A 25,115-nucleotide genomic window follows, 5' to 3' on the forward strand; every position below is an offset into this window, starting at 1 on the left:
TATGGTACAGTACATATAAATATAGCAGTATAATTCAGTTTATTGCTAGAATTTTATTTGGTTGTTACAAAATCTGCAAGGGTATATATATTAAAAAGGGGGGGGCATGAAAGGCAGCCAGAAGAGTAAGTTATCTTCAAGTTACCTAAAGTGCCAGGCTAATTTTATACTATATTTAAACCTTTCCAAGAAAGTAAAATAGCATAGGTAGGCAAAGGAATTGTTTGAGAGAGAGAAATAGAGTGAGAAGCATAAGCCATAATGAGGTAAGCAGACACATTCATGGGAAAAGACTTCATCCTACTTTAACTAAATTTTAATATTTCTAGAAAAAAACCCCAAGGTTAGCCAACACCGAGCTGAACATCATATAAAGAAAAAAAACAGCCCTTAAATATTTAAGGGTGCTCCACTGCATCCATGGCTAACAGGGCAACTTGGACAAAGTTAAAATGGAAACAAGCTTTACTAAAGAAGTCTGAAAGCTTCTCTAGTTTCTCCCTGACTTGGCCTACAGCACAGTTAAGTTTTGCAGTTTTCCTTTTGTGTTGCCTGAAGATTGCTTCTAAGATCAACACAGCACACACAGAGGTGACATGGAGGAGTAATTCCTTCCAGTTCAGGGACCTTTAGTAGCAGGGCTACAGAAGTATTTAATGGGAGAAGTACTGCACTTGCTTGTATTAGATTTGCTGCCATCACGTGAAGCCCCCCACCCTAGGCCTGCCTGCCATGTTTGGCATCCTCTGGACAGAAAGCCTCTAGCTATTTCTGAGCTGTAATTGTAAGGAAACCTAATATGATTTCAGTTGTTTCATTTCACAACCTTTTTGGCCTTAGTCAGCCCACAGAAGAACATTAGGTTCTTGGTTAGGCCCCAGGTAAAATCTCAAGAAGTTTCCTGGATCAAAATTAGAGGCAGAGCTTTCCTTTATAGTTCCTGAGTAGCCAGGCTGAGACAGTGGCCGAAGGACTGCAGCCCTGCCATTCAGAATGGAGACAGTATCAGAGGTGAAAGTCAGTTACGGCTTACAGGTAGACTTGAATGGGTGCGTGGGGGAAGATAATCTAGTTCACTCAGGGAGGAAAGGTAGCTTCCACTGGATAACTTTTTATGCTCATAAACCCTGAAACAGGATTAAAAGAGAGAAAATCCCCAAACAAGACTTCTCTGGTTCACAGATTGGGAGGAGCTGATAGACCAAAGAGCCAGAATCCTGAGCCTGGAGGCAGCACCATCCCCACAGTGTCCACTCCCTAAATCTACTCCCCCAGCACCAGGCCAAACCCCATGGCAGCACCCAAAGAGGATGTCTTAAGGAGATGGGGACACAGCTTCAAGCTGCTACCAGATCAGATTAGCATTTTTTAACAGCAAGTCATTTGTTCACGTCCTGTTTCAAACCATTCTTCCTACTTCCCACAAAATATGGACAACTCTTTCATTTTAAATATTTACAAACAGAAAAGGTCTGTTAAAGGAAAGACATTTTCTGAGTCTGTATAAAGTGCAGCTAATTTAAGGCAAATTTATGCGAAATATAAAAGGTGGCTTATTCTCTATATATACACATTTTCCAGTTTTAAAAGATAAGGTCTCCTCCCCTCAAAAAAAAAAGGAAAGAGAAAAAAGAGGGCTTGACTTTTTTTCTGGCAATTTTAAAATTAAGATCCTACTGGTTTAAGGAAATCATAGATATCTGAATATCATATTATAAGTAAAATGGTCTTTTTTAAAAAAATAACTTTTACATAGCTTTTTCAAACAAGTTAAAAGGTGGCAATGTGTCTGCTACTGTAGTTTGGAGGACTGGAGGATTGATGGGTAGGTAGAAGGGTTGTTTCTGTTAGCTGAGTAGATATTAGGTAGTCCAGGGCATACATCCATTTCTAAAATAAGCCTGATGAGGCTAGACACCTAAAGCTACTCTTAGCTCCAGGAATGAGTATCTTCCATCTCCATCAGAATCAAACTCCCTCAAACGCTCTGGTTCTGGCACAGCAGAATGTAAGGAGTCCCAGATTTCCTGGTAGGTCAGCTTCCCATCCACATCCTGCCCAGTCTTATGGAATAAATCCTGAAGATCTGTTAAAAAGGAATTACAAAAAAATGTATATGTCTATACATATAACTAAATTTAGTTAACAGTTTAAAAAGTAGTCTCAACAAAATTTTAAGCACTGAAAGAAAAGCTACTTTGCAGACTTTGTTCCCAAAAGGTAAAGTTTAAGATCTCACTAAATCTGAAAGACGAATTCTTCCTTTAAGAATGAGAGGAACACTGTAAGGCACTATCGTCCCAAAATAGAATCAGTGACAGATAATCACAGGAGAAGTGAATGGACTGGCTTTCTCTCTGTTCAGGGCCTTTCTTTTAGATCTTCCAGATTTTATTCTTACGTTGAAGGGGTGGAAAGGACTGTAGAAGCCTAAAGAGCTAACTGATAGGAGCTCTGATAGCCTATAAAACAGACTACGTATGGCATGTTGTTAGTTCAACAGTTACTATATAACCCAGCAATTCCACTCCTAGGGTATATACTCAAGAGAAATGAAAACATGTTGTCTACACAAAAAGTTGTATACGTATGTTCATAGTTTCATTGTTCCTAAGAGTCAAAAAGTGGAAACAACCCAAATAAATGTCCATCAACTAATGAAAGGATAAACAAAATGCAGTATATCCGTAGGATGTAATATTATTCAGTCATAAAAAGGAATGAAATATTGCTGCACGCCACAACATGCATGCCAACCTTGAAAACATTATGGTAAGTGAAAGGAGCATATTGAAAGAAAGAAGCATACATAAGACCATGTATTATGATTCCACTTATATGAAACACCCAGAATAGGCAAATCCAAAGAGACAGTGGTGGAGAGATTAGTGGTTGCCAGGGGTGGGGGCAGGGGGGTAACAGGGTGTAACTGTTCTCTCTTGGCGACTGACCCCCTCCCCGACCCAAGAGAGGGCCCTATAATAAATACCTAGGAGGGCCGATTGTTTACACAACATCTAAAAAGGGCTTGGATGTGTCCCCACTGAATGACTTAGTGGATTCAGTCTCTAATACCAGAGGACAGTACTGTCAAGCAATTTTGTAGACAAGCTTTTTGGGTAAGTCCCTACTTTTAGTCCTAAGACAGCCCCAACAAAGCAGCTAAATAAAGTCTCAAAAGCTCTCCGAAAAGCCAGAAAAGCAGTGAGACACTTGTTCCCAATGCCTGCCACCAAGTGGCTAGCTGGAAAATGTTTGTGTGTGTGTACATGGGGCATGAGTTTATAGAGCATGCTATGTACTCTACAGCAGTATTCAAATAAATATCTGATTGATATCTCAGGTCATTTATAAAATGTAGTCATTCAAAAGTGTGTAAGGTCTCCGTTAGGGATTAAAGTATAAACGTTAAATTGGCTATTTCTTAATCTGCTCTAACAGTCTTTCCTCCTTTTATTCTCATCAATTCTTGATGTAATAATGAAGAGTAGGAGGAGGCAACTTGTGTTGCCAATAAACACAACTTAACACTTTCTTGTCTCTCCAGAAAACAGAAAAAAAAAAAATTGGGGACAGGGAAAAAAGTAATTGCATTTAAATGACAATATAAATTTAAGCCTTCTATGCTTTAAAAGCATTAATTGTAGCCTGTAGACAACTCATTCACTTAACAAATATTCACATGTACCAGGCACTAGGCTAGGGGCTGGGAGTGAAGTTAAATGTTATAGGTCCCCAGGAAATTACAACGGAGTGACATGTGCAAATGTAAGATATTATGAGTGCATACACAGGAGGAGCCTAATCCAGTCCTGGGAGGTAAGAAAATGTTTTCTGGTGGAAAGGTATCTAAACTGAGGTGAAGAGCTGGGCAGAGATAGGGTGACAGGAATGGGTGATTTTTCAGGCAGTTAGTAAGTGCAAAAACAGGAGACCAAACACCACGAAGAGGGATGGAACACACACTGTTGGAAGCAAGGCAAGCACATTTCTCTGTGAATCATATCCTTCCTACTGAAGTTTTTCTTGCTGATTTTCAGCCAAAGGACTTCTCATTTTCGGAGGGCTCTGACAAACAGGGTCAACTTTTACTTTATTTTGCTAATCTCACAGTATTGTGTTTGCTTGCTTGTCTTCTCCACTAGACTGTTATATCCATGAAGAAAGTGAGAATGCTTCTTATACTGTATTCTTACTGCTTACACTGGGTCTAACTAGGCACTCATTGAATGAATGAAGAAGACTCTAAAAAACATTCATAGAGAGATAATATAGTGCAGTGTGGTTAAGAGTGCAAACTTCAGCGTCAAACTGCCTTGGTGTGAATTTTGCCTCAATCAATTATTTGCTATGTGGACGTAGGTAGTTTCCCTATCAGTAAAATGGGTATAATACATGAATATTGACGGTCCCAGGATTGTTATCAGGATTATATGATATAATGCATATCAAGTATCCGGCCTATAGGAAGTGCTCAATCCATGTTAGATATCATTCTTTATCTTACAAGTTAAAAAAGTCAGAAAGTTATAACTTTGAGCATTTCCTCTATCACTCCATAATATAAAAATTTACCTTCGATGCTAGAAATTCCTGGTAAGGAGACAGGCCTTAGCTGGGCAGCTTTCTCAATCTGGCCTCCAAGAGACCGTGGGAATTTTGGCAATGCTGATGGCTTTGATGTGAAACTCTGAACTTGCTCTGTAACAAACAATACAGTTTTAGATTACTAATGTGACACCAAATTAAACCAGTATTGAAGGTCCTAACCTTTTAGGGCAAATTCATATGTACTTAATTTAAGAGAAACAGCTGAGAATTAAGTAGCATAGTGACTACATGAAGTTAAAGATACGAATTGAGATGTTTTGCAGATAAGTGAAGATCAATCAATATTATGTAACATTAAGGTTTGAAGCCGTGGTCCCACTGGATGCTCTTATAGTACAAGTTAGCATTCCACATGTTTAGAGGTTGAGAGTTCAAGCTGCAAGTGAGAAAAGCATTGGGTATTTGACATCCTAGGAGCTGTGCTATGAGCCCGATCTGGGGGTATGTGCCACCAGACCAGCTGGTGCTGAAAGAGTGCTAACATACGATTATGTAGCACAGTGTTAGGACAAGGCCTCTCACTGTACTTTGTCTCTCACTTAAAAGAGAATAAGAGAAGTTGTATTGCTTTCCCCAAAATGAAAAATACTTGTGGGAGGGTAGGGGTCAAAACCAACATAATATAATGCCGTGGTTACATCCTCATAGAGCAGCACCAGCAGAGGTTGATGCACCTGCTAATATCGATTAGGTTATGTCCCTGACTAAAGCCAAAGGCCCTTCCAACCCAATGACCCCATTGTTGTTAATGGTTTTTCAGAAGGACTAATATTTATTTTTAAGTAAATTTTTATGCATTTACAGAAATGAAGACTCCCGTAAACAACATTTAGGGCTGGTTTAATACATGCTACGACAGTAATGTTTTTGCCTATAATTGGATGCAGACAGCATGGAGAAGTCTATTTCCAGCTACACATTACCCATTTTTCCCTTAATAGACTGGAGTACAAATCATGTGCAAAATGGGCTTTTTCTAAATGAAAGCAAAGTGTAGCAGCTTCATCTCAGTGCGCTCAGGCATCATTCACTCAGTGTCATCAGTCCTGCTGGAACACCTTTCCCCACTCTGTGTGGGAGGCGAGCTGCCCAAGCCTGCGTGAAATATTCAGAAGCCAACCCTGAATATCTCACCTTCATTGGCAGTCTCTGGAGGCGGCCTGCTGCTCTCAGGTTTGTTTGTGAGAGTGCTGATCAGCTGCAGTTTCTCTCTGAGCTTGGATACCTGAGAATCTGAACTATCTTCTTTCTGTCCAAAACAAAGATCACAGGAGGTTTAAGGCGGAAGGAAGACCTCATCTGATTCTTCATGATATACCCAAAGCCTATTTAGCCTGTAGTGCTTGACCCCAAGTAGGCTTCCTCTGAAAGCAATGAAGGAATGAATCAACAATTACTAGAGATATCTTTAGTACTCAGTGTTGATCAGGGCCTGGCTGGATTTGAGCCTAGGCCATCAAGGGAACATTATGCTACAGATGATCTGATTCACTGTGTGCATTTGGCGGACGGGGAAGGCAAGCATGTGTCAGCAGTAAAGGGAACATACACTTGCTCAGGTGTTGTTGTGATACCCATTTCCTAAATGGGTAGGATATTGTTTTCTAGGTACTATTTCACACTAACTAAATAATTTTCCTGAATAGCTTACTTCACTTTGTGACTAGATCGCTTTAGGCAGTTTTATGCTCTTATCACCTTAAAAAAAAAAAAAAAGCAACCAAACCACAAGTATTCCCCCTGATCTTCCTTCTCTGCCACCATTGTGATGATTCAACTGGTGGCAGGAACTGTTAGGAACATAAGGGAGCTATACTATCTCTTTTTTTTTACTGTTCTTCATTCATTTATTTATTTTTTAACATCTTTATTGGAGTATAATTGCTTTACAATGGTGTGTCAGTTTCTGCTTTATAACAAAGTGAATCCGCTATACATATACATATATCCCCATATCTTTTCCCTCTTGCGTCTCCCTCCCTCCCACCCTCCCTATCCCACCCCTCTAGGTGGTCACAAAGTACCAAGCTGATCAGGGAGCTATAATATTTCTAATTTGAGGCCTTACTTGTATCTTTAAAAAAATTTTTTTCCCCTACCCTGCCTCATTCCCAGATGATACAGTGGCATATAAAAAATACAATTAATTATAAAAAGAGAGAAGTCTGGTTTCTGTGAGGTCAGTTTCTAACTGCATAGGCTAGCGTGAAAGGGCCTGAGCCCATGTTTAGTTAGAATATCGACGTCACACGTTTCTTTTATTCAATATATATTTACTTATTTCTCTCCTATCCTTATTTTACCCTAACAGTTACTGTACAGTAGATCACTCTTAGTTTATTTAGGGAGCTAAAATATGGATGTATATAGCTAAAACTAGGTCCTAAATGCTTGAATAATTTATGGCAAGGAGAAATTACATTTCTTTTGGACACTTAGATGAGGTAGGACAGAGGGACTAATACATTGGGGTAAGAGTTAAAAACACAAAGTGTCAGAAAGTAAAGCCAAAAAATTCAGGCAAAAATGTGTACTAGCTCTATTTTATTCTGATATTTACTGTCAAAATCTGAACTGTTGCTGAAATCACTACTATTTTCCAATAGTAACCACCCGTTACTTTTTTTGTGCTTGAACATTTTTATCTGGATCTTAAATTTTTCTTGTCATTCTCTAGGTGAAGATAAATGTTTTTTTGGGTAGCAGCAGTTAGAAAACTCAACAAAAGCCTAGCTTATAAAGCACTAAAATCTTAATATGTGATTTTTATCCAGACAATACAAAACAAGTCTAGATGCAAAGCATTACATTGAAAACTGCCTGACAGGGCTTCCCTGGTGGCGCAGTGGTTGAGAGTCCGCCTGCCGATGCAGGGGACACGGGTTCGTGCCCCGGTCTGGGAGGATCCCACATGCAGTGGAGCGGCTGGGCCCGTGAGCCATGGCCGCCGAGCCTGTGCGTCCGGAGCCTGTGCTCCGCAACGGGAGAGGCCACAACAGGGAGGGGCCCGCATATCACAAAAAAACAAACAAACAAACAAAAAAACTGCCTGACATATGGTTCATTTCCAAGTCCATTTCCTGTGAACCCCATCCTTGAGCTCATCGAATGCAATGTGCATCTAGTCACTCAGTCACAATCTTTCTGGCTTTTCCTTTATTTCAGCCAAGATCTTATAATATTAAACAGTACTCCAATCACAGAGAATGCTGAAAACAAACTTTCTTTCCTGGGATAACAAAGCACATCACAGACTTCTTGTCTTATCTTGACAATATGTCTGGGAAGAACAAAAAAAGGGAAGGTACAAGGTGAAGGGAACTGGCTGAAGCTTAAAGGGACTATGTATGTACTGAGACTGCAGTCTTTCTTTTCCCCCTTCCACCTCCCAAGAGTCTGTAATTTTAAAAATAAGAAATAGTTTTTAGTTTAGACACCATTTTTAGATTATCTATGCCTCTCATCATTAGTACAGATAACTTACTGTCTTAGCTTAAAAGTCACTTCCTTAGGGAAGCCCTCCTGTTCTCTGTTAGCACTGTTATACCCTATACCTTTCCTTTGTAGCACTTATCATACTCGTGATTATCTGCTCAATTATGTGTTAATGATCTTCTGGCTGAGGGACTTCGGGCTCCACCAGAATAGGTGTCACATGTCTACCCTGCTCACTGTGGTCACACCAGCTCCTAGCAAAGAGCTGGGCAAAGGGCAGGCTCCTGATAAAGTATTTGCTTATTTACCAATATACTAATTTACTAATTACTTTGTCTTGAAGTTTCAAAAAAAGACCAAAGTGCTCCTTTGAGAAAGAAGCAGGTGCTCATGCATTTATTTTTACTTCAGAGAAAGCCTCCTATTATTTACCTTTATGCTCTGGGATTTTACTGACTCTGTTCTGTTGGTCACTTGATGCAAAGACTCCCTCTTCAGAGTGGCAGCTCTATCATTCATCTTAAAGGGTAAAAGGAACAAAACGAGAAGATTAAAGGAAAACATTAAAACTTAAACAACATCCAGCATTTTAAAAACAAACTGGCCAAACTTATTTAAAGGGTCTCGATATACAACTGCTTCACTATGCTGTACACCTGAAACCAACACAACGTTGTAAATCAACTATACTCCAATAAAAATTAAAAATAAATAAATAAATAAAGGGTCTCAGAACACTTTCAACAGAAAGCCAGCAGGAGAATGAGAGGAGAGAGGGAGAAAGGCCTCAGAGAGACAAAGCTGAAACTGGTGCTTCTAGTTTCCATCATAAACTTTAAAACTTTGACGTATAAAAGGCGAGAGGACTTCTACCCAAAACCATGCTGGGTATGATGCTGCTGGAAGAAACAGTAGGACAGATGGCACTATTGGCAATTTCCTCTTCTGGAAAAAAATAGGGTGAGGAGGGGAGGGGCGGTATGGAGAGTCTTGGGGCTGGTGAGTTTTCACTATAAGCCTTGAAAACCAACCTTCAAGACCTAATACTCATCAAATCATCCAAAGTTCCTAGCCTCTACCGTACTCAGTTTAGCTAAGTTCAAAAAGGCTTTTAAAAATGAGGCTCCTTTAATCTTCACAGCTTTGTAGTAAATTACACACCCCTGTAAAGGAGGAAGAGGAGCAGGTCCTCTTACTCTACCCTCAAAGCCAAGGCCGGGCAACTTGCCAGGGCTCCACTGTAGCAGAGCCAGTTCAAAGGCTGCTTCCTATTTGCCAGAGCTTGACTTTACTTGTAGGCTTGCTTCCAGCTTTGGTAGTTACTTGATTTATACAATTTATAAATTTATACAATTTATACAGTTACTTGACTTATATAATTTATACAATCTCCTGTATTTGGTTTCCATTTCTATATGCCTATATCTTTGCTGTATGAAATCTTTAAGAGTGGGGCTTGCAGCTATTAAAAAATAACCCACGTGGATCCTAGAACAATGTATATGTGAAAGGTGATTAAAAGAAACAACCACCACATCTTATTTGCAATAACACGAAAACCAGTAAACCATACGGTCTGTCAGCATCAGTGACTTAGTACGTCATTCAGGTTCCTCTTATGTAAAATGAGAGGACAGACTCAATGATCTCTTAAGGGGAGGAGCTGGTCTGACTGATTTCTCTTAAATAGCTTTCCTGACATTATCTACAAGGGGATCCCTCTCATATGCCCATGAAACAGGACAAGTCTGAAGGCCGAGTCTGGGCTTAAGGAAATGACAAAAGATTCTCTAGTTATTGTCACTGTCATTGTTCCCACCCTTAATAAATTAAAAAAGTAAAGATCAAGAAGACCTCCCTTGGAAATACGTGCCAGAGCTTCCCTACCAGATGAGTCACTGGTAACATAAAAGGAAGCTTGTCATCTCTGCCAACTACTTGTGGTGAGGCCTTGGCAAGCAACTGAATCTCTCTACATCTCCCTTCCAAATCAGGACTGACATCGTCTGTGCCATTCACATCACACAGCTAGTGTAAGGATTAAAGGAGACAAGGATTAAGCATAACACAAACGTGGAGCCTCTCAAGTATCCTAGAAGTCGTGGTCTGAAAAGGTTGTGGAATGTCATCCATGTACAGACAAAACACACTGCAACACAGAACATGTCACAAAAGACGTGAAGAGGCTTACCATGCTGAAGGACAGGTTCGCTCGCTTTTCTACCTTGCTCATAGCAACCAGATCTCTTTCTATCAAGTTGACTCTCTGGGTAAGATTACTGACTGTCTCATTCATCCCCTTGAGTTTAAGATCATTCTCTCTCTGGTACCCCACTAGGGCACTGTTTACCTCCTCTAAAAAGTTGTGGAGGTACAGGATATCCTGGAGTGGAAATAAATCAAGTTGTGGAATCCAGCTAAAGACATGTACTAGACAAGCAGGCCAGCAGCACTGAACAACCATTATTATGTCAACTTATTGAAGTAAACTCCTTTTCCTGCTCTTGACCATTGATCGTCAGTCTCTGTTTTATCCCTCCACTCTGAACTGCTCCCAGTTTACTCCCTCTGGAATTGTCTGACGTCAGTTAGACAGGAGGGGGAGAGAGGGAAGAGACTACCAACATGATTCACTCTCTGGTCCCAGAAAGCTGAGAGCTTGGGAATTGATTTCCCAATGTTTACCTCACCTGCTGGCGAGAAAGCCTGCTGGGTTATTGACTGAAACGCTCATTAACCTAATTTGTCAGAACAAAACTACCGTAGAAACAATACCAATTACTGAATTGGCTCATGTAGCAAAACCATAACAGGTAGTGCATTATTTAGTACAAGATTCAATTATTTTTGACATTCTCCAGTACTGATTGTTATTTAGAAAGGAATGATGATTATAGGCTTTAAAGGGCATTAAACTCACGACAGGAATTCTTCTCAGTGAAGATTTCTTTTATTCTTTTTAATGTGATTCTGAACCCATCCTTTTCCCTCCTCTGGTCTTTAGAAAATCTTGATTTTCAAGGATATGCTTTCTAATGTTCTTAGTATTTACTGTGACCCCAAACAGCCATCACTTTGAATTAATCTGCTATCCATCCATCTTTAACTTGCCCAGATTGTTATTCAAAAACTGTTACCAGTTTCAGGATAATCTGGTCACTTTATAACTTTCAAGATGTGAAAAGGAATTTACTCCATTGATCGACATGCAGGGAGAAAAAGCAGACTACCAAGGAAGACACAGGCAGCACGTTAGCTCCCTGACAGAGTCACCCCCGCCCCGCCCCACTCTGCTCAGCTCTCAGGCAGGCAAACGTGTGCACGAGATGCCTGCTCAGGGATCGCAACATGGAGCCTACACTACTCAGGCCGCCTCCAGAGTTCACTGGTCACAGGGAGTTAAGCCAGAGACAAAAGTACCTGTTTCAAATTCTCACTGTGGGTTTTACTGTCAAGTTCAGATGTAGCTGAAGGTGATGGAATGATCTGGTTGCTTCCACTGGTTTCCTGTAAGGCATGCTGATTCTGTGAACAGGAATGAAGGTTGGTATAGGCAATAAGTAATAACTAAGTCTACTTATCCATCAGGGACGGTCCTGGAACATTCTAGCTTCTCACAGGTGGCATCCACAGATTAATCAACAATTATTTCCCAGGAGCCTTGGTATGACCAATCCTGTGCTAGGCCTGAGGGCACCAGGTACTTCTGGGGATCCCCAGCCTAAAGCCTGGACTGGATCAGCAGCACCCAGACTGCATCAGGGAACTGAGGTCCTCTGTTTCTCAGTCTCTGAATGGAATGAACTCCCTAGAAACCAGGCCTCCTCTCCCTGTCACCTGTACTCCCAGAGAAACTATACAACCACTGTATCTCCCAGGACCAACTCAGTCTGAACCCCGTTAGTGTCACTGTTTCCCCAGGACTAAAGAGATTTATACATTCAAAGAACAGCAAGCCAAGGAACCACTGGCTTTGGGCACTGAGCACAGTAACCAACCATGCACATTATTAGTTTTTCAGTTTGTACAGCACGTGCCAAGAGTTATGAGGGTAACCCTTCCTTTCTCATCCCCTTCCCACTGCTCAAGTCTCTCCTGGTGGCGACTGAAGTATAACATGCTTATATACACTTTTACCTCTAATGGAAAAACTTTGTATGGCTTATTCAGTAGGAGGATTACCACTGGCAACCATGGAAGTTTAAAAGATGCACATTTAATGATAACAGGATGCAACTGGTCAAAATAAATTGTTTTCCTTGAAATCTGAAATCCTAGACATTTGTCAACTCTGCTTTTATAGGAAACAAATGGTGACAATAAAGAGAAAAGGAGGAGAGGATGAGAAAAAAAAGAAAAAAACCCCATGGTTCTATAAAGTATGAATTTTTGAGTTAGTAAAAAGTATTTTAGAAAATAATTACTTTGAGAAAATGCTCAAGCTATTAATAATAATAATAATAATAATAATAAAAGAACTGTTGAGTTAGAGAAGTCTTTATTATTATGGATCACACAGTTACTCAGTGGCAGAGTTGGAATTAGAATCCATGGTGTCTGGATACCTAGATCAAGGCTTTTTCCTCTGGGTCAGCCCCACTAAATAAAAGTGAGGAGGGCTTCCCTGGTGGCGCAGTGGTTGGGAGTCCGCCTGCCGATGCAGGGGACACGGGTTCGTGCCCCGGTCCGGGAGGATCCCACATGCCGCAGAGCGGCTGGGCCCGTGAGCCATGGTCGCTGGGCCTGCGCGTCCGGAGCCTGTGCTCCACAACGGGAGAGGCCACAACAGTGAGAGGCCCGCATACCGCAAAAAAAAAAAAAAAAAAAAAAAAGTGAGGAGTATTTGTTCTGAAGAAAATGAAAAACCCTCCTTTCTAGAGCTCTAATATAGCCCAGGTCTCCTTGGCACAAACTGCCCAGTTTAAACTTGAAACTCCAACGCTTGAAAAGAGCATGTAGGGCAGATCTAGAACTTGGTGGAGAAGCTAGGGAACTTCTGTGTGCCTTGAACTATCCTGATTTCATATATGTATAACTCATCTCTCCAGCAGGACAGCGAGGGCTGTGCCATCCTTTTTCACCCTTCATAAATCTTTCATGGAGCTGAGTATCCATTAGGAGATTAATTAAGGCCTCTGAATGACTGCAGACAGCTTACATCTGCACAGTATTAAGCAATGTTTGAAAACAATTCCTGAGCACTGCAGGGGTTTGCTTCTGTCTCAGTTATCTGTTGCTGTAAAATAAATCATCCCCAGGGACTTCCCTGGCGGTCCAGTGGTTAAGACTTCGCCTTCCAGTGCAGGGGGTGAGGGTTTGATCCCTGGTTGGGGAGCTAGGATCCCACATGCCTCGCCGCCCAAAAACCAAGGCATAAAACAGAAGCAATATTGTAACAAATTCAATAAAGACTTTTAAAACAGTCCGCATCAAAAAAAAAAATCTTAAAAAAAAAAAGAATCATGCCCAAACTTTGTGGCTTAAAACAAGTTTATTATTTCTCATGATTCTGTGGGTTGACTGGGCTCAGTGGGGGTGGGGTGGCTTCCTGTTCTCCGTGGTATAGGATGAGGTCACACACGTGGTTGTATTCGACTGCGAGACTGGCTGAAGCTGGAACACCCAAGATGGCCTTTCATCCTCTGGAGCTCCTCTTTGCTTTGCCTCTAATCATTCCCAGTCTAACAGCCCTGCCCAAACTCCTGATCCACAGAACAGTGAGAAATAATAAACTGTTGTTTTAAGCCACTAAGTCTTAGGGTGATTTGTTATGTAGCAATAAATAAGACACTTCCCCACTCCCCTTTCCTTCTTTTCCATTTTCCTTCCTACCCATTCAACTCTAAGGACAGTGTCTTAGTGCTGTATCTCCTCTACCACGTTTGCAAAAGACTCAGCTTTTAATCCTATCTACCTCAATTTATAGATTGTAGTAAAATCAATCAACACTGCTTATTTTATCTTTTAAAAAGGTGCCTGTGGGGCCTGTTTAGGTAAATGGAAAGTTGGTATCACAAGATTACACAGAAAAGGGTAGGCAGGAGTATGCTGACTTTCTGTAGCATTTGTAGATTTCTGTACCATATCACTCTGCAGTAACTCCATGGTTTTCTTGTGTTCATCCACAGTCTTCTGTATTGCCTCCACAGCAAGATGGACGCTGTTTAAAGTATTGCCAATGGAAGCTACACTCTGAACAGAAACATGTAGTAGGGTCAGTGTTTTTTCCTTTTTAAAATTTTTTAATAACTTTATTAAGATATAACTGAGAAACAATAAACTTTATGTATTTAAAATGTATAACTTGATAAGTTTTTACATATATATATATATATATATATATATATATATACACACACACACATACCTGTGAAACCATTACCACAATCAAGATAATAAACATCCATCACCCCCAAGTTTCCTCATGCCTCCTTGTAATTCTTCCCTCCCTGTTCCCAGGCAACCACTGATCCACTTTCTATCACTATATATATATGTGTCACTATCTGTCTGTCTATCCATACTCATATATATCAGTTTGCATTTCCTGGAATTTTACATAAATAGAACAGTGAGTGAGCATGTACTTTTTTTTTTTTTTTTTGGTATGGCTTCTTTCATGCAGCATAATTATTCTGAGATTTATGCATGTTGTAGCTACTCAGCATGTTGTGGAGTAGCATTCCCTTCTACAGATACATCACCTTGACCTGTTGATGGTGTTTTAGGTTTTAGGTTGTTTTCAACATTTGACTATTACAAATAAAGCTGCTATGAACATTGACGTACAAGCCTTCATGTGGGCATATGCTTTCATTTCCCTTCATCATAAGCTTTCTCGTTATCACAATTCCTAGGAGGTGAGTGGCTGATCATATGGTAGGTGTAGGCTTAACTTTTTTACTCAATCTCCTCATCAATACTGGTATCCTCAATCTGTTCCACGTTAGCCATTCTAGTGGGAGTGTAGTGGTATATCATTGTGATTTTACTTAAACACTGACCTAATGGAGGATTATTTCAAATATCTTCGAACTGTGAACTCCATGTAGTTTATACTGACACAATTAACCAGAAACTACACATACACACACACGTAATTTTCATAGAGGAAAGCCAGATCTTTCCTTAAAAACAAAACAGAATAAACAAAACAAAAAAAACCCCAAAAAACTAGCTTATAAATCTGGGATCCGCAGATAAAGTTCTCTCACAAACTGCCTCTATCAAGCCCTGCAGGCAGATGGCCAGAGCTACCATTGTAGACTGCCACTCTCAGAAGCAAACGATGACTTCTGAGTGAAAATGGGTGGAACCATTTTTGGCCTTGGAAAACCCAGCATTGCAGAGATGAAGGGAAAATTCCATTTGGCAGCATGTGTTCTTCTGCTTTAGAATCCCATCAGTAACTACTGAGTAGAGTTAGATATGGCTAGTAGCTTACTTGCTTTCATTAGGTCTAAGGAGCCCAAGTGGATTGCGGACTTAGGAATATAATTCAGAAACGATCTTTTAAAACAGGCTTGTCCTAAAGTAACATCTAAAAGAGTGTTACTAATTTGATAGGTTTTGGTCTTTCATTAAGATATACTGACAATTTTATAGTGTCCCATTAGTATTTTTAACCAAGGGTGTTTTTATTATACTGATAGCCAAGAATCCAAGGAAAAAGAAATGACATTTTCAACATTAAAAAAAAAATTACATGAGATACATTGAAGTTAGGTTTTTTGAGATGACCTACCACTTCAAAACTGAGCCACCTGTAATAAAAGTAGTGCCTGACATTATAAATGCACAGATTTGCAAAGAGACAACATACTGGGTAGAAGTCTCTAAGCTGGGATTTTGTCTACGTAAGCTCTGTTGTTACAGAAGCTACAAGCATTCAAAGACATCCACTGTTAGAGAATCCTCACCGGCTGGATGCATGAGCCCATCAGGATGCAAGAAGATAGTAAGCTCTTGTTTACGATTTTTTTTAAAGGAAGCAGCTGACAGAGCCATGTGAACTCTAGAGCAAAACCCTGAAACTAATATTCTCACCAACTGTGAAGTGCCTGGCACACACTGGAGGAAGCCCCACAAATGTTTGTTGAATTAACGAATGCAAGAATAAACCAATTTCCTTTTTGAATGCAAGACTGCCAGAGTTGCTTCTGTATTAAAGGCTACAGAGGCCTACCTTTTCCCCCATTTGACCCTTGGGAATAATGGCAAAAACAGTCTGGCCTCATCAAAGTTGTCCCTACTTTTTTTTTTAAGTTGTAAGCAGATGACCATATTGGACAAACAGCAGACTATAGAGACTGAGCACACACAGGTGGTGTGGCTATAAAATAACAAGTTTTGTTTCTGGCTTAGGAATTTCTCACTCCTTTGAGGAAACAATATGTTTATAGAGCCTGGTATATAATCAAATCAAACTCAGCACACACTGACTTTTAAAAGCCAAAGATTCTAGATTTGATACCCATTGTTTGGGGTTCCCTGCTCCAGAATCCTTCTTCCACTTCCTGCTACAGGGCCTCATGTTGCTTGTGTGCCCATTAAGCATGCTCTTTTCCTTCCATTCCCTACCCACTCTCCCCACCCAGCTCTAAAGATCCCAACATATTCTTCAACTGGTTGGTTACTGCCTCCTGCTCTAGGCTGAATCCTAGGGATCAAGTAAACAGAAATTCTAAAGTAATGTTTGCCTAGGCCCTAGAGTCTAGGGCATATACCTAAGAGTGATTTGCTTAGAGGGTATGTCTCTCTACCTTTATAAAATAATATATATTGTTTTCCAAAATGCTTTTTACCAATTTATACTCCCAGCAGGAGTGTTTGAAAGTTTCCCTCTATCCACATCCTTGGCAGTACTTATCACATCCTAAATTTTTATTTTGCACTCTCCCAAATTATCTTTTTTTAAAAAACAAAACCAATGAAAACAAACAAAAAATCCTCTCTCTTTCTCAATCATGGAAAATAATAGCAACTTAGAGCAACTCTCATGTACAATTGTTCTGCTTTCATAAAGATGTTGTGGATGATGAACTGAAAAGGCAAGTAATGAAAATCAAACCCACACATGTTAACATGTTTACTAGGGGTAAAACAGGAATAAAGACACAGACCTACTTGAGAATGGACTTGAGGATATGGGGAGGGGGAAGGGTAAGCTGTGACAAAGCGAGAGAGAGGCATGGACATATATACACTACCAAACGTAAGGTAGATAGATAGTGGGAAGCAGCCGCATAGCACAGGGAGATGAGCTAGGTGGTTTGTGACCGCCTGGAGGGGTGGGGTAGGGAGGGTGGGAGGGAGGGAGACGCAAGAGGGAAGGGATATGGGAACAGATGTATATGTATAACTGATTCACTTTGTTATAAAGCAGAAACTAAAAAAAAAAAAAAAAAAAAAAAGAGTCCCAGCAAAGCAATCCTGGGACTTGGAAAGCCAAATAAAAAGGTGTGAATCCATATAAACCATAGCTAAAACCACCTGTTGCAAATTAAAGGCCCAACTAACCAGACCAAAGCAGAGATGTCTTGAACTCTATTACTGTCCTCTTGGAGTAGCTGATTTCAAATGCCAGCCTTTCAAAGAGAATTTGTAAGAAGACAGAATTACAGTAGGTTAATTTCAGTGCCCATACACAGCACTTACCTTCTGAAGTCCCTCTACAGTGGCAGGCAGGCTAATTAAGTCTGCAGCTGACTTGACATTGGCTTTGAGGTGGTTTACTGCAGAAGTCAGCAGAGAAATCTGAAAAGAAATGAGTAATAAACAGTGAAAACAGGACTTGTAGAACAATGCTCCCTTCGCACACTCTACAGCTGATGGTGATGTCAAGCACCTTTGGACATCATGCGATTCTGTGATCCAGACGTTCTGCCCGGTCAGGTCACAGGAGTAGAAGAACTCTGCAGAGTACCTTGGATAGACTTGAGATGTGGGAGGAAGCAATAACACCCCTTCTCTCCCTGCCCAGTTTAAATACCAGTGCCAAGGAGGGAAAGGCAGGCATTATTCTTTACCCCACTCCTGGCAGCTACAAGATGCAAAAATCTTAAATTACCCAAAAGATGCAGTAATTACAACACAATCCTTCAACAACTGGACAGGAAGAAAGCTAATGATCAAGGACCTCTGAAAGATTTTATTTTGGTAAAAAATACCACCTCAGTTATTTGCTGAACTTTTGTTTCTGCCCAAGTGGGAACGTATATTATAAAGTAAAAGCCCAACATCACAATATACAGTTGACAGCAACTGAACCCTGACAACTTGAATGGCACTTTCAACTACTTGGGGATTTAGTTTTGGTTTAACAATGTGATTAGTATTTCAAACTCAATAGCTCAACCAAAGCACTACTTTGTACCCTGAAGGGGCTCAATAAATACCCACGGACCTGCTGGCTGACTGATAATACTGAATGTATTAAAATAGGAATTGAATCAAAATAAAATGTATCTTCCCTTCTGCTATTTATGGGTAAAATTCTAAATAGCTGGACTTCTCTCTAGAATGAGGACTGGTGGAACCTGTGTAATACTCAGTTTCAGGTTGCAGAGATCATATTCTAAAAACCTTGCAATGTGGCTCAAAACTTGGTTCCACACTGCTTTCCTGTCCCAAATTCTAGGATGAGGACACAGATCTACCAACAGCAATTATATTCAGAATGGCCTCACAGAGTGACCATGAAAGTTTCTAGGCACTTGTGACATGCCTAACCCTGTGGTAGGCATCAGATGGATACAAGACAAAGTAAACCTGACCCCTTATTCTTTTCTTCAACAAATGTCTGGCACCTTCTCTGTGCCCAGAACTGTGGAGAAAGTGGCAAATAAGACCGTGAGGTCTTGCTTTCATGGAGCTTACATCCTGGTAGGAGGTGACAGAAGAACAAAGAAGCAAAGTATTAGATAGTAATAAGTACTGTGTACAGTATTTAAAGAGAGCTCCTGGAGTGAGCAGCAGCGTGTTCTGAACAAGGGAGTGCAGTGAGGAGCCTTGGAACTCTTCTCCCTCTTTCCTTTTAGGAGGGATGTGTTCAGGGGCGTCAGACCATTTTCTTTTCATTCATCCACTCATTCATTCATTCCTGCAACAAATATCTATTAAGCCCTATTTTATTCCAGTGGTGAACAACACAGATGCCAGTGATCTTTGGTGTTTACATTTTAGTGCAAAGAGACAATTTGATATAAGAAAAATATTAGATAGCGGGATACATTAGAGGAAAATGAAAATAAGGTGACTTCTGTTTACAACAGCCAGGACATGGAAGCAACCTAAATGTCCATCAACAGATTAATGGATAAAGAAGATGTGGCACATTTATACAATGGAATATTACTCAGCCATAAAAAGGAACGAAACTGAGTTATTTGTAGTGAGGTGGATGTACCTAGAATCTGTCATACAGAGTGAAGTAAGTCAGAAAGAGAAAAACAAATATTGTATGCTAACGCATATATATGGAATTTTAAAAAGCGGTACTGATGAACCTAGTGGCAGGGCAGGAATAAAGACGTAGAGGTAGAAAACGGACTTGAGGGCATGGGGAGGAAGGGGAAGCTGGCATGAAGTGAGAGAGTAGCATTGACATACATACCCTACCAAATGTAAAATGGATGGCTAGTGGGAAGCTGCTGCATAGCACAGGGAGATCAGCTCGCTGCTTTGTGACGACCCAGAGGGATGGGATAGGGAGGGTGGGAGGGAGGCTCAGGAAGGAGGGGATATGGGGATATATGTATACATACAGCTGATTCACTTTGTTGTACAGTAGAAACTAACACAACATTGTAAAGCATTTATACTCCAATAAAGATGTGAAAAAAAATAAAATAAGGTGATGATGAGTGACTGGGTAGCTACTTTAGATTGGACTGCCAGAGAGGGCCTCTATTAGAAGATAAAATTTAAACTGAGATCTAAATAATAAGGAATTAACCAGAGAGAGATAAAAAGAAGTACATTTCAGGGCAGAGGGAATTGCTAGGGCAAAGGTCCCAGTGTGGAGAAGAGCTTGGCATATTTGAAGAATAGAAAGAAGGCCTGGGGGGCAGGAGCAAAATATGAGTGAGAAAAGGAGAGGGAGAGGGGGAGGGGAAGAGAGAGGAGGCGGGAGAGGCAGAGGGAGGGGAGAGGGAGGGAGGGAGAGGGAGAGGTAGAAGTAGATAGGTAACATTAAAGAAAGGTACTAAATGTGATACTGAATACAGTCTAAGAAAATATTAGTGCAGGTTGAAAGGGACAGGCTTCAGTGAAGCAGGACTCAAATCAGACTCTGATAGAGAAGTAAGAGTTTTATCTATAGAAATAAATCAGCTATCCTTTCTAGGTTAGAAGGGTGAGTGTGGCATCAGGGAATAGGTAAGAAGCAATAGCAAGAATAGGCCCAGAATACTTTTCCTTCATAGCATTTCTCAGTGACAATGATTTATTTATGTGTGTCATTTTAAATTAAGGTTTCTCTCCTCCACTAGACTGTAAGCTCCATGTCATCAAGGACCATGTCTGTTTTATTTTCCATAATACACCTGACACAAAGACAGGCATTCGATAAGCAACTACCAAATGAATGAATGGCTAAGAATGAACACTCTGTGTCTGGGATGGATGCTGAGAAGGGTAGTCCAAGCAGAGTAGAGGGTAGAGTCTAGGAAGTAGGAGATAAGGCTACATTAAGTGTGAACTCATTTTCCTCACTGGTAGCATGGTATAACAACAACCATCTCATTGGGACATATGATGGTTTTAAAATATGTCCACAAATTCTTTGATAGTCCTCCCGTCAAGAGGTGGACACTAATTCCCTTTCCCTTGAGTGTGGCCTGCAGTGAGTGTCTCACTTTTGGCCCACAGAATAAAGTGCAAGTAACAATGGGCAACTTTGAAAACTAGGTCATAAAAAAGCACTGTCTTCCTTTTTGCTCTCTTTTGGATCACTCACTCTGGATAAGCCGGCTGCCATGTTGTGGTAACACTCAAGCAGCCCCATGGAGAAGCCATGGTGGGACAAACTGAGACCTCCTGCCAACAGCCATGTGAGTGAGGATGCTTCAGTCCCAGTCAAGCCTTCAGATATGCAGCCCTGGCCGTATATCTTAGCTGCAACCTTAGAGAGATCCTAGTCAGAACAACTCAACTAAGCTGCTTCCAAATTTCTGACCCAGAAAACCTGTGAGATAATAAATGTTTGCTGTTTTAAGTCATTAAGCTTTGGGACAAATGTAACACAGCAACAGATGACTAATACAGGTTATGAGGCTTAAATGAGATACATATCTAGAGCTCTCAGCACAGTACCTGATACAAACAAAATACCAAGTAAGTGTTAGCTCTTTAATAATGAAATTTAATAAGCACTTAAACGTGCAATTCTCCATAAGTGCTCCAAAATACTCAGACTAATCTTCAACATTCCAACTCTATCCATTTAAAAATAAAATGGGTGAGAAACTTCAGCTCCAGAGAGATACTCTCAGCAAACTATAAACCTCTTAAGAGCAGCAGTTACATCAAGGAGGTTTTAACACATGCCCTTAAAAAGATATGAATAACACTGAGGTTTGAAAAGCACATACGGAAATAGGTATTCTCATGCACTGTTAATGGAAATGTAAATTGGAGAAGACTTGTTAGATGGTTATCTAGGATTATCTGTCACAATCTGAAACGTTCACACCCTTTAATTCAGCAATTTCATTTCTAGAAATCTATCCTAAAGGTTACTTGTTTAATCAAAAAGAATAAAATACCTAGGAATAAATCTAACTAAGGAGGTAAAAGACCTGTACTTGGAAAACTGTAAGGCCCTGATGAAAGAAACTGAAGACGACACAAACAGATGGAAAGATAGATCGTGTTCATGGATTGGAAAAATTACTGTTAAAATGACCATACTGCCCAAGGTAATCTACAGATTCAATGCAATCCATATCAAAATACCAATGGCGTTTTTCACAGAACTAGAACAAATAATTCTAAAATTTGTATGGAAACACAGAAGACTCTAAATGGCCAAAACAATCTTGAGAAAGAACAAAACTATGGGTATCATGCTCCCTGATTTCAAACTATACTATAAAGCTACAGTAATCAAAACAGTATGGGACTGGCACAAAAACAGACACATAGATCAATGGAACAGAATAGAGAGCCCAGAAATGAACCCACAGTTATCTGGGCAATTAATCTACAACAAATAAGACAAGACTATGCAATGGGGAAAAGACAGCCTCTTCGACAAATGGTGTTGGGAAAACTGGACAGCTACATGAAAAAGAATTGAACTGGATTACTCTCTCATACCATGAACAAAAATAAATTCAAAATGGATTAAAGACTCAAATGTAAAGACCTGAAACCATAAGACTTCTACAAGAAAACACAGGTAGTAAGCTCTTTGACACTGGTCTTATTAATACCTTTTTGAATATGTCTCCTTAGGCAAGAGAAACAAAAGCAAAAATAAACAAATGGGATTTCATCAAACTAAAGTGCTTTTACACAGTGAAGGAAACTGTCAACCAAACAAAAAGGGATCCCACTGAATGGGAGAAGATATTTGCAAACAATCTATCTGAGGAGGGGTTAATACTCAAAAATATACAAAGAGCTCAAACAACTCAACATCTAAAAAACAAACAACCCAATTAAAAAATGGGCAGAGGATCTGAACAGACTTTTTTCCAAAGAAGACAGGCACATGAAAAGATGTTCAACATCACTAATCATCAGGGAAATACAAATGAAAACCACAATGAGATATTGCCTCATACCTGTCAGAATGGCTACTATCAAAAAGACAACAAATAACAAGTATTGGCGAGGATGTGGAGAAAAGGGAACCCTCTTGCACTGGGAATGTAAACTGGTGCAGCCGCTATGGAAAACAGTAGGGAGATTTCTCAAAAAAATAAAGAACAGAACTACCATATGATTCAGCAGTTCCATTTCTGGGTATTTATCCAAAGAAAATGAAAACACTAATTAGAAGAGATATATACACCTCTACGTTCATTGTAGCATTATTTACTATAGAAAAGATATGGAAGCAAACTGAGTGCCCATCAATAGATAAATGGATAAAGAAGTTGTGGTGTGTACGATACACACACACACACACACATATATATACAAAATGGAATATTACTCAGCCATAAAAAAGAATAAAATCTTGCCATCTGTGACAACATGGATGGACCCAAAGGATGTTATGCTATGTGAAATAAGTCAGACAGAGAAAGACAAATACTGTGTGATATCACTTATATGTGGAATCTAAGAAACAAATGAACAAACATAACAAAATGGAAACAGTTACAGATACAGAGAGCAAACAGGTGTTTGCCAGAGGGGAGGAAGCGTGGGGGAAGGAAAGAACTAAGTGAGGGAGATTATGAGGTACAAACTTCCAGGTGAAAAATAAATGAGTCACAGGCATGAAATGCACAGTGTTAGGAATGCAGTTAATAACTACGTATTATCTTTATATGGTGGCATAAGTAACTAGACTTATTGTGGTGATCATTTTGAAATGTATATAAATATCAAATCACTATGTTGTATAACAGAAACTAACAGTATTACAGGTCAATTATAGTTCAAAAACAAACAAACAGACTCATAAAAAGAGACCAAATTTGTGGTTGGTTACCAGAGGCGGGGTGGGGGGGAATTATGAGGGGGGGGGAGTGGGAGGAAGGTGGTCAAAAGGTACAAATTTCTTGTTATAAGATAAATAAGTACTAGGGATGTGATGTACAACATGATAAACATAATTAACACTGCTGTATGTTATATACGAAATTTAAGAGAGTAAACCCTAAGAGTTCTCATCACAGGGACAAATATATATATTTTTTCTACTTCTTTAATTTTGTATCTATATGAGATGATGGATGTTCAGTAAATGTACTGTGATAATCATATTAGATGTATTAAGTCAAATCATTATGCTGTACACCTTAAACTTATACAGTGCTGTATATCAATTACATCTCAATAAAACTGGAAGAAAACAAATTAAAAAAAGATTACTTTATGCTCACCAGCATAAAGATGTACATTCAAGACTATTCACTGCTTTCTTATTTGTAATAGCAGAACTCTAGAAACATCTAAATGTCTAACACTAAGGATGTAGATACACTGAGTTAAACAGAGAAAGCTGTAGAATATATACCTAATGACTCCATTTAGTCACATACACGCGTGTGCATGTGCACACGCTAACCTAAAAGCTAATTCATATTAAAAGCTATTACAATTCTGTAAATGCATATAAAGGGGACTGTAAGAATGTAGCCCAGACTACTGACAGCGAAGAACTATGGGGACAGGGAATGTGTGTTATGTGTGTGTATCTGTGTGTGATGGGGGCACATACAGAGATGCGGTTGAAGGGGAGTTTTTGTAAGAGTTCTATGTGTATTTTACTATTAAATCTTATATAAGAACACATTCACATATTACTCATGAAATTTTAAAGACAAAAGATGGGGAAGAAATATACACATAGGAAAACACATCACAAAGCTTTGGAAGGGGTGTGACAGATTTCCTTGGCTGGCCCTTTCCCCATGACCTCCACCGGGCCTTCCAAGACTATCTTAACATGCTCAATCGTAAAGTATTTGGAAGGGGTCTCCCCCATGTGTGTTTTACTCAGTGTCCCAAATCACGTACACAACTGGCTCTACACCAACTTGATGGGCAAGGATATGATTATTCCAAATGACCTATCAATTGTGTGGTTCCCTTTTTTTCACCTGAGGGAACAACTCCTTCCAGTGACAACTGGCCAGATCTTAAAGGGACAACAAGCTGTGTTCTAGGTGGAACAATCTGGGTAGAAACTACTCTCCCAGGTAAGGCTCTATCCTGAGGCTGTGGCAGAGCCTGATGTTAGTCACAGGTATCTCAAAAATGGTAATGGTTTCACAAATGGCCAGTGTGGCTGGTTAACAGCTATCATTTCACCCAAAACCAGAGGAGCAGCCTGAAAGCCGAGGCAACGTAAGGTGAGGTGCTGTTCCACTTCTCCCCATGCCCCAAAA

At 39.9% G+C, this 25,115-nt stretch overlaps 1 protein-coding gene across 2 annotated transcripts in view; it reads right to left on the minus strand.

The window, feature by feature from the left end:
• Positions 1-1,910: 1,910 nt before the first annotated feature.
• The window catches only part of EFCAB14 (EF-hand calcium binding domain 14), a gene marked incomplete at its 3' end in the record, with an annotated part of 34,116 nt that continues 10,911 nt past the window's right edge, over positions 1,911-25,115 (minus strand). The window contains exons 4-11 of one of the 2 annotated variants that reach the window (XM_079727513.1): positions 17,704-17,802; positions 14,128-14,238; positions 11,467-11,553; positions 10,238-10,429; positions 8,479-8,565; positions 5,746-5,860; positions 4,576-4,701; positions 1,911-2,086 (exon numbers count right to left, since the gene is read on the minus strand). In XM_079727513.1, the coding sequence (XP_079583639.1) occupies positions 1,911-2,086; positions 4,576-4,701; positions 5,746-5,860; positions 8,479-8,565; positions 10,238-10,429; positions 11,467-11,553; positions 14,128-14,238; positions 17,704-17,802 (993 nt within the window). Of the gene's footprint in view, positions 2,087-4,575; positions 4,702-5,745; positions 5,861-8,478; positions 8,566-10,237; positions 10,430-11,466; positions 11,572-14,127; positions 14,239-17,703; positions 17,803-25,115 lie in introns of both variants that reach the window. The other variant, XM_079727512.1, reaches the window with a different exon arrangement.

Source organism: Hyperoodon ampullatus (assembly GCF_949752795.1).
Source record: "Hyperoodon ampullatus genome assembly, chromosome: 2".
Taxonomy (NCBI): domain Eukaryota; kingdom Metazoa; phylum Chordata; class Mammalia; order Artiodactyla; family Ziphiidae; genus Hyperoodon; species Hyperoodon ampullatus.